Raw genomic sequence first — 15,033 nt, forward strand, 5'->3', positions numbered from 1 at the left:
TGTAACAGCTGTAAGGCCTGCATGACATGGTCCCTATTTTGCATCAGAAATGGCTTATGATTTGGTAGCCAAAAGCAGAAGTGGGTACAAAACACAGAAGACATGCAAATATTCCATTCACGTGTCATCTCTGTTTTAGATCCACTCCTGTTTTTTTTTGGCTTTAGCAATACTGATGGATTACTGACCAAATGCTGACCGAGTGAAGGCGGATGCTCCACAGACAGGATCCGTTTTTTGGGAGTTATTGTTCTGATGGATCAGAGAAAGAGCAAAATAATCAGTGAAGTCAACACAAACTTACTGCTGACACCCTCTCTACTCTGTCGAGGTAGCTCTACTTGTATAAGCGTTTAATAGAACAGGTTCTGTAGACATCTATCTTCTGCTAAAGGCAGAAGTCTAATCAGACTTTGTAAAGTGAAAATACAGTACATATATAGTGTACTGTACTGTATTATACAGACATCAGACCCACTGGATCTTAAAGAACGAACCAAGTGGGTCTGGGTAAAAAAAAAGTAAAAAAAAAGTAAAAAAAAAACAAAAAACATTTATCGCTAATTAAAAAAAAAAAAAAATTCCCTACACATGTTTGATATCACCACGTCCGTAACGACCTGATCTATAAAACGGATTAATTCACAGATAATGGGTCGCACTACTGTATGGAAAAACCCGGATGGGTGCTCACAGCCCGCAGATTCACCCAATCTAACAAGCAAAAAATTATACAAAAGAAAAGGGCTGGGCACTCACTATATCTAGTAGCCGTGGTGCTTTATTAATTAGAATCAATTATTATAATATTAAAAACACATATTCTAACACACATTCATACACATCAATAATAGTATCTAAAATATAAATATAATCACTGTAACACAATGGTAAAAGGACCTATTTGATATATATAAAAGTCAGATATGATCAGTAATTCGCATATGACCAATAATCCGCATATGTGGAGGACGAAAACAGTCCAAAACTATCCGAATGTTCAGTCCAATATCAGAAGTGTGCCATATACAAAAAGGACGGATGAAAATAGTTGATCCGATATCCTGAGATCTTTTACAGAGACGAATAGTCCTGAATTCAAATATTCGCACAGTTCAAAGTAACAGCGTTAATTTCCAAATGGATAATTTGTCAGTTGTATTATAGTCTACTCACATAATAAATGTACTTAGGCGGCTCAGATCAGCAATCCGCGGCGTCCCGCGTAATAGTCAGGGTATGATCTCCGCTTGTACGTGTGAGCCACAACTTCACAATGGAATAGTCTTTGATAACTCCTAGTAGGTTTCACAGAGAGTTTTCAACAAGCTGTTTTTCAATTGAACAATCAAAGTTCCTCACTTACTGGCGCCAGTAGTATCTTTGTAGTCCACAGCTCTGCAGATATGCGTTCCACCTTCAATTTATTTTCTCCAAGAAGGGGCGAAGCTGCAAAGGTTGGTGGTCCTTAGGTCCAGTCGGGGGGTCCAGTACCAGACGCGTTTCGGGGCTCTTAGTACCACTGAGGAAGGGGCCACTAAGAGCCCCGAAACGCGTCTGGTACTGGACCCCCCGACTGGACCTAAGGACCACCAACCTTTGCAGCTTCGCCCCTTGTTGAAAACTCTCTGTGAAACCTACTAGGAGTTATCAAAGACTATTCCATTGTGAAGTTGTGGCTCACACGTACAAGCGGAGATCATACCCTGACAATTACGCGGGACGCTGCGGATTGCTGATCTGAGCCGCCTAAGTACATTTATTATGTGAGTAGACTATAATACAACTGACAAATTATCCATTTGGAAATTAACGCTGTTACTTTGAACTGTGCGAATATTTGAATTCAGGACTATTCGTCTCTGTAAAAGATCTCAGGATATCGGATCAACTATTTTCATCCGTCCTTTTTGTATATGGCACACTTCTGATATTGGACTGAACATTCGGATAGTTTTGGACTGTTTTCGTCCTCCACATATGCGGATTATTGGTCATATGCGAATTACTGATCATATCTGACTTTTATATATATCAAATAGGTCCTTTTACCATTGTGTTACAGTGATTATATTTATATTTTAGATACTATTATTGATGTGTATAAATGTGTGTTAGAATATGTGTTTTTAATATTATAATAATTGATTCTAATTAATAAAGCACCATGGCTACTAGATATAGTGAGTGCCCAGCCCTTTTCTTTTGATCTATAAAACGGTCATGTTACTTTACCCATATGGTGAACGCCATAAAAAAATAAAAATAAAAAATATGATGAAATTGAAATTTTGCCCACCGTACTTCCCAAAAAAGGTAATAAAAGTGATCAAAAAAGTCGTATGTATGCCAAAATAGTACTAATCAAACCGTCACATCATCCCGCAAAAGATGAGACCCTACCTAAGATAATCGCCCAAAAACTGAAAAAAATATGGCTCTCAGAATATGGAGACACTAAAACATGATTTTTTTTGTTTCAAAAATGAAATCATTGTGTGAAACTTACATAAATAAAAAAAAGTATACTTATTAGGTATTGCCGCGTCCATAATAACCTGCTCTATAACAATATCACATGATCTAACCTTTAAGATGAATGTTGTAAATAACAAAAAATAAAAATGGTGCCAAAACAGCTATTTCTTGTTACCTTGCCTCACAAAAAGTGTAATATAGAGCAACCAAAAATCATATGTACCCTAAACTAGTACCAACAAAACTGCCACCCTATCCCGTAGTTTCGAAAATGAGGTCACTTTTATGGAATTTCTACTCTAGGGGTGCATCGGGGGGGCTTCAAATGGGACATGGTGTAAATAAACCAGTCCAGCAAAATTTGCCTTTCAAAAACCATACGGCGCACCTTTCCCTCTATGCCCTACTGTGTCCCCATACAGTAGTTTACAGCCACATATGGGGTGTTTCTGCAAACTACAGAATCGGGGCAATAAATATAGCATTTTTTTGGCTGTTAACCCTTGCTTTGTTACTGGAAAAAATGGATTAAAATAGAAAATTTGCCCAAAAATTTTAATTCTCTAATTTCATCTCCATTTGCCAATAACTCTTGTGCAACACCTAAAGGGTTAACGACGTTTATAAAATCAGTTTTGAATACCTTGAGGAGTGTAGTTTCTAGAATGGGGTTATTTTTGGGTGGTTTCTATGTAACCCTCACAAAGTGACTTCAGACCTGAACTGGTCCCTAAAATTTGGGTTTTTGAAAATTTCTGAAAAAGATTTGCTTCTAAACCTTGTAACGTCCCCAAAAACTTAAATGTCATTCCTAAAATGATCCAAACATGAAGTAGACATATGGGGAATGTAAAGTAATAACTATTTTTGGAGGTATTACTATGTATTATAGAAATAGAGAAATTGAAACTTGGAAATTTGCTATTTTTTCAAAATTTTTGGTAAATTTGATATTTTTTTTATAAATAAATAGCAAAAATAGCAAAAAAACAAGCCCCTGCACAAAGTGATCGGCAGAAAAATAAAAAAAATATGGCGTTTAGAAAATGGAGGCACATAATGTTTTTTTCAAAAATGCTTCATTATGTAAAACTAAAACAAGCAAACAAAAAAAGTAGACTTATTTGACATAATTGCATCAACCTGCTCTATAAAAAAAAAAACATGATCTACCCTGTCAGATGAATGTTGTAAAAAATAAAAATAAAAACGGTGCAAAAACAGCCATTTTCTGGTTACTTTGCCTCACAAAAACATAATATAGAGCTATTAAAAATCATACGTTCCCCAAAATAGTACCAATTAAACTGGTACCTTTTCCCCTAGTTTCCAAAATGGGGTCACTTTTTGGGAGTTTCTACTGTACGGGTGCATCAGGGGGGCTTCAAATGGGACATGGCATCTTAAAACCAGTCCAGCAAAATCTGCCTTCCAAAAACCATATGGCGCTCCTTTTCTTCTGCACCCTGTCGTGTGCCCTTACATCAGTTTACGACCACATGTGAGGTGTTTCTGTAAACCGCAGAATCAGCATAATAAATATTGAGTTTTGTTTGGCTGTTAACCCTAGATGTGTTAAAGAAAAAAATGGATTGAAAATCTGCCAAAAAGTGAAATTAAGAAATTTCATCTCCATTTTGCTTTAATTCTTGTGGAACACCTAAGGGGTTAACAAAGTTTGTAAAATCAGTTTAAATTAACTTGAGGGGTGTAGTTTTTACAATGGGAGTCATTTATGTAAGCCCCACAAAGTGACTTTAGACCTGAACTGGTCCTTATTAAGTGGGTTTTGGAAATTTTTGCAAAAATTTTAAGAATTGCTTCTAAAATTCTAAACCTTCTAACATCCTAAAAAAAAAACCTGACTTTACAAAATGATGCCAACATAAATTAGACATATGGTGAATGTTAAGTAATAAATATATTATGAGGTATCACTTTCTGTGTTAAAAGCAGAGAAATTGAAATTTAGAAATTTGCAAATTTTTCCAAAATTTCTGGTTACTTTGGGATTTTTTCATAAATAAAGGTGAAATATATTGACTCAAATTTATGACTATCATGAAGTACAATGTGTCACGAGAAAACAATCTCAGAATGTCTTGGATAAATAAAAGTGTTCCAAAGTTATTACCACATAAAGTGACACGTCAGATTTGCAAAAAATGGCCTGGGCAGGAGGGTGAAAACTGGCCCGGGGTAGAAGGGGTTAATATATGCAATGTGTGGGTTGTGGTCGGGAGTCGGGGCTAGGAGCCATGGTTTTGTGTTTTTGTCACTTTTTGATTTTTTTTACTTTTTTTAATTTTTTATTTAATTTGTTTTAATTTTTCACTTTGTGTCACCAAAAGTTCAAACAAGAACCTTTTCAGAACATTTATTTTTACATTTATTGCTGCTTTCTCCTGTAACTAGGGCTCACATATTAGACTGTGCAACTTTACTGCAGAGCTGATTTGGGTCTGATAAGACCCAGCAGGTTTTGCAGACTCCCAGCCCTCAGCAATCACATGACAGCTGGGACTAGAGCAGGAAGTGGCATTGCTGCTTCCTCAGCTCTATACACAGTGCTCATGGAGCACTGTGTATAGATCAATGGGGAAGGCAGGGATGGTTGGAAAAAAAACACCCGGATGTTTATAGTCTATGAGCGGTCAGCATGTGGGCCATTGTCTACAGATTCATTTTTAACCGTTATTGCCATAATATACGCTGTTACTTTTTTTGCACTTTTTTTAACTTTATTCTCTATTTAGATTTTTATGATTTTTTGCCATTTCACATGCTAGACTGGTGGAGAGACAAAGCATTTTGCTATTAACAAAACTTGTCTTTCAGGTTGGTTTCATGAACGATGGTCGTATAGCTGCTCTGGACGTTTCTTATTTTAATAACGCTGGATCAACTTCAGATGATTCTGTTATTGTGAGTTTTATCATTTTTCTTTCATCCATAATGAACGCGACCTATTGCTAAACAGTGGTGGATTGGCTATTAACTCTGCAGGGAGAAATTCTGGTCAGTCAGGTTATGATATCATGAGGTTGGCGGGCCCCAAAGATAATGGTAACCTAAGCCAGTTTATGGTGCTATGTACTATTATAGGGCTGTATGTGTAATAATAGCACCCCATATATGACTTTAGGGTTGTATATACTGTATATTGTTGGTGCTCCATTTCTCTCTATAAGGCTCTATATATCATTATGGTGCTCCTTGTCTCATTATAGGACTATACAGTGGGATGCGAAAGTTTGGGCAACCTTGTTAATCGTCATGATTTTCCTGTATAAATCGTTGGTTGTTACGATAAAAAATGTCAGTTAAATATATAATATAGGAGACACACACAGTGATATTTGAGAAGTGAAATTAAGTTTATTGGATTTACAGAAAGTGTGCTATAATTGTTTAGACAAAATTAGGCAGGTGCATAAATTTGGGCACTGTTGTCATTTTATTGATTCCAAAACCTTTAGAACTAATTATTGGAACTCAAATTGGCTTGGTAAGCTCAGTGACCCCTGACCTAAACACACAGGTGAATCCAATTATGAGAAAGAGTATTTAAGGGGGTCAATTGTAAGGGCTCTTTCACACTTGCGTTCTTTTCTTCCGGCATAGAGTTCCGTCGTCGGGGCTCTATGCCGGAAGAATCCTGATCAGTTTTATCCTAATGCATTCTGAATAGAGAGAAATCCGTTCAGGATGCATCAGGATGTCTTCAGTTCCGGATCGGAACGTTTTTTGGCCGGAGAAAATACCGCAGCATGCTGCGCTTTTTGCTCCGGTCAAAAATCCTGAACACTTGCCGCAAGGCCGGATCCGGAATTAATGCCCATTGAAAGGCATTGATCCGGATCCGGCCTTAAGCTAAACGTCGTTTCGGCGCATTACCGGATCCGACGTTTAGCTTTTTCAGAGTGGTTACCATGGCTGCCGGGACGCTAAAGTCCTGTTTGCCATGGTAAAGTGTAGTGGGGAGCGGGGGAGCAGTATACTTACAGTCCGTGCGGCTCCCCGGGCGCTCCAGAGTGACGTCAGGGTGCCCCACGTGCATGGATGACGTGTCGCATGGATCACGTCATCCATGCGCATGGGGCACTCTGACGTCATTCTGGAGCGCCCGGGGAGCCGCACGGACTGTAAGTATACTGCTCCCCCGCTCCCCACTACTACTATGGCAACCAGGACTTTAATAGCGTCCTGGCTGCTATAGTAACACTTAATGCATTTTGAAGAGGGATCCGTCTTCAAATGCTTTCAGTTCACTTTTTCAAAAGCTTTCAGTTCGCTTTTTTCCGGATCCGGCGGGCAGCTCCGGCAAATGGAGTACACGCCGGATCCGGACAACGCAAGTGTGAAAGGGCCCTAAGTTTCCCTCCTCTTTTAATTTTCTCTGAAGAGTAGCAACATGGGGGTCTCAAAACAACTCTAAAATGACCTGAAGACAAAGATTGTTCACCATCATGGCTTAGGGGAAGGATACAGAACGCTGTCTCAGAGATTTCAGCTGTCTGTTTCCACAGTTAGGAACATATTGAGGAAATAGAAGACCACTGGCTCAGTTCAAGTTAGGGCTCAAAGTGGCAGACCAAGAAAAATCTCCGATAGACAGAAGCGACGAATGGTGAGAACAGTCAGAGTCAACCCACAGACCAGCACCAAAGACCTACAACATCATCTTGCTGCAGATGGAGTCACTGTGCATCGTTCAACCATTCGGCGCACTTTACACAAGGAGATGCTGTATGCGAGAGTGATGCAGAGGAACCCTTTTCTCTGCCCACAGCACAAAAAGTGCCGCTTGAGGTGGGCTAAAGCACATTTGGACAAGCCTGCTTCATTTTGGAATAAGGTGCTGTGGACTGATGAAACTAAAATTGAGTTATTTGGCCATAATAAGGTGCGTTATGCATGGAGGAAAAGGAACACAGCATTCCAAGAAAAACACCTGCTACCTACAGTAAAATATGGTGGTGGTTCCATCATGCTGTGGGGCTGTGTGGCCAGTGCAGGGACTGGGAATCTTGTCAAAGTTGAGGGACGCATGGATTCCACTCAGTATCAGCAGATTCTGGAGACCAATGTCCAGGAATCAGTGACAAAGCTGAAGCTGCGCCGGGGCTGGATCTTTCAACAAGACACCAAACCCTAAACACTGCTCAAAATCCACTAAGGCATTTATGCAGAGGAACAAGTACAACGTTCTGGAATGGCCATCTCAGTCCCCAGACCTGAATATAATTGAAAATTTGTGGTGTGACTTAAAGAGAGCTGTCCATGCTCGGAAGCCATCAAACCTGAATGAACTAAAGATGTTTTGTAAAGAGGAATGGTCCAAAATACCTTCACCCAGAATCCAGACTCTCATTGGAACCTACAGGAAGCGTTTAGAGGCTGTATTTTCTGCAAAAGGAGGATCTACTAAATATTGATTTCATTTCTTTTTGCGGTGCCCAAATTTATGCACCTGCCTAATTTTGTTTAAACAATTATAGCACACTTTCTGTAAATCCAATAAACTTCATTTCACTTCTCAAATATCACTGTGTGTGTCTCCTATATGATATATTTAACTGACATTTTTTATCGTAACAACCAACGATTTATACAGGAAAATCATGACGATTAACAAGGTTGCCCAAACTTTCGCATCCCACTGTATATATAATGGCTGGGCTCCACATATTACTGTAGGGCTGTATATAAAATGATAATAGTCCATATTTCACTATAGAGCTGCCTATAAGGGCCAGGGAGTTATGTCCATACTTGCAAACAATCCTGATTTTGCCAGGACAATCCTGCAAATCAAGCTGTGGAATGGGTCGGGCTTATGCAAGCACCTTCCCCAAAGTGGGTGTTTTGTGGGTGCTCCTGAGTGGTCCAAGGGGTTGGGCTTAAATGTCCAGATTTTTTCTTTTTAAATGTTTATAGGTATGCCATGTCCCATTGACTTAAAGATGCATCTATTTTATTTTTGTATAGGTTTGTATGTGGCTACGGCTACTCTAAAATATATACAGCCATTTTTAGATTTTTTTTCCCATGGCCACCTTTGTTTCCAATCCACGCATGTTGTCAGAAATACCTGAGGAAAGTACATCTGAAGCATCAGCCTAAAAATTAAATTAAAAAGACAAACATATACTATATAGTATTAATAGGATTCTATAGGCCAAAAGAGTGTCCTGCTGGCTTATGTTTGACTGGTTTACATCTTTTTTTTTTACAGTACTGGAAGAATAGGCAGTTGTACTGTTAAGAACAACATAAATCCACCAAAAATATATAAAGACATATATGTTTTTATAGTGGAAGTGATATATATATACAGGGAGTGCAGAATTATTAGGCAAATGAGTATTTTGACCACATCATCCTCTTTATGCATGTTGTCTTACTCCAAGCTGTATAGGCTCGAAAGCCTACTACCAATTAAGCATATTAGGTGATGTGCATCTCTGTAATGAGAAGGGGTGTGGTCTAATGACATCAACACCCTATATTAGGTGTGCATAATTATTAGGCAACTTCCTTTCCTTTGGCAAAATGGGTCAAAAGAAGGACTTGACAGGCTCAGAAAAGTCAAAAATAGTGAGATATCTTGCAGAGGGATGCAGCACTCTTAAAATTGCAAAGCTTCTGAAGCGTGATCATCGAACAATCAAGCGTTTCATTCAAAATAGTCAACAGGGTCGCAAGAAGCGTGTGGAAAATCCAAGGCGCAAAATAACTGCCCATGAACTGAGAAAAGTCAAGCGTGCAGCTGCCAAGATGCCACTTGCCACCAGTTTGGCCATATTTCAGAGCTGCAACATCACTGGAGTGCCCAAAAGCACAAGGTGTGCAATACTCAGAGACATGGCCAAGGTAAGAAAGGCTGAAAGACGACCACCACTGAACAAGACACACAAGCTGAAACGTCAAGACTGGGCCAAGAAATATCTCAAGACTGATTTTTCTAAGGTTTAATGGACTGATGAAATGAGAGTGAGTCTTGATGGGCCAGATGGATGGGCCCGTGGCTGGATTGGTAAAGGGCAGAGAGCTCCAGTCCGACTCAGACGCCAGCAAGGTGGAGGTGGAGTACTGGTTTGGGCTGGTATCATCAAAGATGAGCTTGTGGGGCCTTTTCGGGTTGAGGATGGAGTCAAGCTCAACTCCCAGTCCTACTGCCAGTTTCTGGAAGACACCTTCTTCAAGCAGTGGTACAGGAGGAAGTCTGCATCCTTCAAGAAAAACATGATTTTCATGCAGGACAATGCTCCATCACACGCGTCCAAGTACTCCACAGCGTGGCTGGCAAGAAAGGGTATAAAAGAAGAAAATCTAATGACATGGCCTCCTTGTTCACCTGATCTGAACCCCATTGAGAACCTGTGGTCCATCATCAAATGTGAGATTTACAAGGAGGGAAAACAGTACACCTCTCTGAACAGTGTCTGGGAGGCTGTGGTTGCTGCTGCACGCAATGTTGATGGTGAACAGATCAAAACACTGACAGAATCCATGGATGGCAGGCTTTTGAGTGTCCTTGCAAAGAAAGGTGGCTATATTGGTCACTGATTTGTTTTTGTTTTGTTTTTGAATGTCAGAAATGTATATTTGTGAATGTTGAGATGTTATATTGGTTTCACTGGTAAAAATAAATAATTGAAATGGGTATATATTTGTTTTTTGTTAAGTTGCCTAATAATTATGCACAGTAATAGTCACCTGCACACACAGATATCCCCCTAAAATAGCTAAAACTAAAAACAAACTAAAAACTACTTCCAAAAATATTCAGCTTTGATATTAATGAGTTTTTTGGGTTCATTGAGAACATGGTTGTTGTTCAATAATAAAATTAATCCTCAAAAATACAACTTGCCTAATAATTCTGCACTCCCTGTATATATATATATATATATATATATATATATATATATGTACACTAGCTGATGACCCGTTGCTCGGGTATTTGTTTATTGCAATTTTTTATTAAATAACAGTGACTTTCACAATGGCCGCCCCTTTAATGGTGACCGCCCCTTTAATTGTGACCGCCCCTTTAACAGTGACTTTCACAGTGACCGCCCCTTTAACAGTGACTTTCACAGTGACCGCCCCTTTAACAGTGACTTTCACAGTGACCTCCCCTTTAACAGTGACTTTCACAGTGACTGCACCTTTAACAGTGACCGCCCGTTTAACATTGACTTTCACAATGGCCGCCCCTTTAACGGTGGCCGCCCCTATAACAGTGACTTTCACAGTGACCGCCCCTTTAACAGTGACTTTCACAGTGACCGCCCCTTTAACAGAGACTGCTCATTTAACATTAACTTTTACAATGGCCGCCCCTTTAACGGTGACCGCCCCTTTAATGGTGACCGCCCTTTTAACAGTGACTTTCACAGTGACCGCCCCTTTAACAGTGACTTTCACAGTGACCGCCCCTTTAACAGTGACTTTCACAGTGATCGCACCTTTAACAGTGACCGCCCATTTAACATTGACTTTCACAATGGCCGCCCCTTTAACGGTGACCACCCCTATAACAGTGACTTTCACAGTGACTGCCCCTTTAACAGTGACTTTCACAGTGACCGCCCCTTTAACAGTGACCACCCATTTAACATTGACTTTCACAATGGCCGCCCCTTTAACGGTGACCGCCCCTTTAACAGTGACTTTCACAGTGACCGCCCCTTTAACAGTGACTTTCACAGTGACCGCCCCTTTAACAGTGACCACCCATTTAACATTGACTTTCACAATGTCCGCCCCTTTAACGGTGACCGCCCCTTTAACAGTGACTTTCACAATGGCCGCCCCTTTAACAGTGACTTTCGCAGTGACCGCCCCTTTAACAGTGACTTTCATAGTGACTGCCCCTTTAACAGTGACTTTCACAGTGACCGCCCCTTTAACGGTAACCGCCCCTTTAACAGTGAATTTCACAATGGCCGCCCCTTTAACAGTGACTTTCACAGTGACCGCCCCTTTAACAGTGACTTTCATAGTGACCGCCTCTTTAACAGTGACTTTCACAGTGACTGCACCTTTAACAGTGACCGCCAGTTTAATAGTGACTTTCACAGTGACCGCCCCTTTAACAGTGAACTCCACAGTGCCCGTTAATAGTGGCCCCTGCCCCCATGCATGTAGCAGTGTAGTTGTGCCGCCATACGTCATGTCACTGAATATTTTGGGACCTGCGAACTGCTAAAACCTGTGATCAGTTGTTATGGCAACCTGGAGTAGGACCTGCGAGCTTCTATTGGCTGATAAGGGACATGTGACCGTGTGTATGGCAGTTAGGATTTAAGTGAAAAGCTGGCAGGCTTGTATTGGATAAGGTCATTTTTTGGGGATATCTCGGGAACGGTACGTCCTAGAGAGCTGAGACCCCCGCAAGATTTCTTTCCAGGTAGCAAGGGATGTGTATACCAAGTTTCGTTGAAATGGATGGTTGCGTTTTTGAGTTTTCATGGAACATACATCCATACGTCCTTTTTTATATATATAGATATACTAAATATATACAGCTCTATAAGCATACAGTGCAAGGGGAGCAGACTTATTAAAACAGTCTAAAATAAAAATAAAAATTGTTGTCTATCAGAACCAAGCAAACAATGCACAATTATCATTGTCAAAAGCAGAATATGAAATAAAAGCTGTGCTGTGATTGTTTGCTGTGGATAACAGCATTTCTCGTGTAGATAGTTTTCATAAATCCATGTTTTTTTTCCCATCTTGGGTTTAAAAACAAGCAGATTGTCTGACCCAAAGTGGTACAAAATCAAACCAAATCACAAAAAATCATAGCTTGCATTTTATCATCAGTAAACCTGTATTCTATTGCTTCAGCCCAATAAAGTCTTCTCCAGGAGTACTCCACTAAGAGAAAGAGGATTCAAGCGTAATCTTTTGACTCCCAAACAGTTAATTCATTCTACATGGATTCCATTTATTTTTCTAGGTGGTAGAGGCTGGTTTGATGACCATGGACAGCGGCTACAAGATACCCAATTTGAAATGCAAGGGAACTGCCTGCAAGACTAACCTACCATCAAATACTGCCTTCCGGGGATTCGGGTATCCACAAGCTGCATTTGTAACTGAAACCTGGATGAGTGAAATTGCTATTAAAACTGGGCTCCCACCTGAGAAAGTGAGTACAATAGACCAGAATTGGCTCTGTAGGACAGGGCCACTTTTACCTACCACATTCATGTTTGTTCTTTGGGTGAACCAAAAAATTGTTTTATTGTCACTGCTAACAAATAAGCCTAAAAAACACCCACTGTAGGACCGTTTAATCGGTAATGGTACTGAGATGATTTTCTTATTGGGGTATCTGGCATGTCTGTGTGTTACAGACAGCCCACTCATTTCAGTTGGCATTGTAAATGCTTCATTTCTCATGTGAAGACACTGCGAAGAAACACTTGCTGCAAGGTTTCCCCAGACATTACATCTGCTCACTCGGATGCCTGCATAAGCTTATTGACGGATTAAAAAAAGATGGGATTGTCCAACACAAACAAAACTGTATAATTGTATCTTTTCCTTTTCTTTCACATATTTTAAAGTATTTTTTGTCATGCCATATGCCAATTCCCATTTTCAAAAAGGCATGGGGAATTATTTATGGTCTGCAAACCACGGCTCCACAAAACGCCTATACCGGACAGGTGCATGCCACATCACTATGCAAACCTATTGACTTATTGGTTCCATGTACAAACCTACAAAAATTACCAGACCACACACAATTACAATAGTTCTTATACTTTATTTCATGTGTTAAAAACTGTTAAAAAGAAGTTTGCACGAAATGTGACATCCTTGAAGTAAGAGGGACACAGACAGGACTGTCAATATTAGCTGTATGCATGTACAGTTGTGTTCAAAATAATAGCAGTGTGTTTAAAAAAGTGAATAAATCTCAAAATCCTTCTAATAGCCTTTATTTCCATACACACAAATGCATTGGGAACACTACACATTCTATTCCAAATCAAAACATGAAGAAAAATATATCAAATTTGTGTTGTTCCTCTAGAAAAAATTGAAGTGACTATTAGACTGTTCAAAAAAAATAGCAGTGTTTGTATTCTTCTTTACAAACTAAAACATTCACTTTATAAACTGAAAAATGTTTGAAGATTTTGCTTTCCTTTGAATCACTTAACTAATATTTAGTTGTTTCCGAGAACTGCTATACATCTGTGCTGCATGGAGTCAACCAACTTCTGGCACCTGTGAACAGGTATTCCAGCCCAGGATGATTGGTCTACATTCCACATTTCTTCTCTATTTCTTGGTTTTGCCTCAGAAACTGCATTTTTTATGTCACCCCACAAGTTTTCTATTGGATTAAGATCCGCGGATTGGGCTGACCACTCCATAACGTCAATCTTGTTGGTCTGGGACCAAGATGTTGCACGTTTACTGGTGTGTTTGGAGTCGTTGTCTTGTTGGAACACCCATTTCAAGGGCATTTCCTCTTCAGCATAAGGCAGCATAACCTCTTCAAGTATTCTGATGTATTCCAACTGATCCATGATCCCTGGTATGCGATAAATAGGCCCAACACCGTAGAATGAGAAGCATCCCCATATCGTGATGCTTGCGCCACCATGCTTCACTGTCTTCACAGTGTACTGTGGCTTGAATTCAGTGTTTGGAGATCGTCTGACAAACTGTCTCCGGCCACTAGACCCAAAAAGAACAATCTTACTTTCATCAGTCCACAAAATGTCTCTTTAGGCCAGTCAATATGCTCTTTGGTAAATTGTAACCTCTTCAGCACATGCCTTTTTTCAACAGTGGGACTTTGCGGGGGCTTCTTTCAGATAGCTTGGCTTCACATAGGCATCTTCTAATTGTAACAGTACTTACAGGTAACTTTAGACTTTCTGTGATCTTCCTGGAGCTGATTGTTGGCCTTGCCATTTTGGCTATTCTTCTATCCATTTGAATGGCAGTTTTACGGTTTCTTCCACGCCTTTCAGATTTTGGTTGCCATTTTAAAGCATTTGCGATAATTTTAGCTGAGCAGCCTATAATTTTCTGCACTTCTTTATATGTTTTCCCCTCTCCAATCAACTTTTTAATCAAGGTACGCTGTTCTTCTGAACAATGTCTGGAAAGGCCCATTTTCCTCATAATTTCAGAGAGAAATGCACTGTAACCAGCATGTACAACATTTGCTGCCTTCCTTCCTTAACCGCCTCCGGACCGCCTAACGCAGGATTGCGTTCCGGAGGCGGTCGATTCATTCCTCCTAGACGCATTTACGCGTCATCTCGCGAGACGCGAGATTTCCTGTGAACGCGCGCACACAGGAGCGCGCGTTCACAGGAACTGCAGGTAAACGAGCTGATCTACAGCCTGCCAGCGGTGATCATTCGCTGGCAGGCTGTAGATCCAAAACACGGACACCGGCAATGTGCTTTCCGCATTTTGCGGATCCGCACATTGCCAGAACTATATAGAAAATGCCTTTTCTTGTCCGCAATTGCGGACAAGAATAGGACATGTTCTATAGGCTCT

At 40.2% G+C, this 15,033-nt stretch overlaps 1 protein-coding gene across 2 annotated transcripts in view; it reads left to right on the plus strand.

Moving 5' to 3' along the window:
• Positions 1 to 15,033, plus strand: part of LOC121007452 (aldehyde oxidase-like) — a 292,875-nt gene that overhangs the window by 215,728 nt on the left and 62,114 nt on the right. For both annotated transcript variants that reach the window (XM_040439380.1, XM_040439381.1), the window contains 2 exons: positions 5,317 to 5,403; positions 12,455 to 12,646. In XM_040439380.1, coding sequence (XP_040295314.1) covers positions 5,317 to 5,403; positions 12,455 to 12,646 — 279 coding nt within the window. The remainder of the gene's footprint in view (positions 1 to 5,316; positions 5,404 to 12,454; positions 12,647 to 15,033) is intronic.

The sequence above is a fragment of the Bufo bufo genome, chromosome 7 (assembly GCF_905171765.1).
Source record: "Bufo bufo chromosome 7, aBufBuf1.1, whole genome shotgun sequence".
NCBI classification, from domain to species: Eukaryota; Metazoa; Chordata; class Amphibia; order Anura; family Bufonidae; genus Bufo; species Bufo bufo.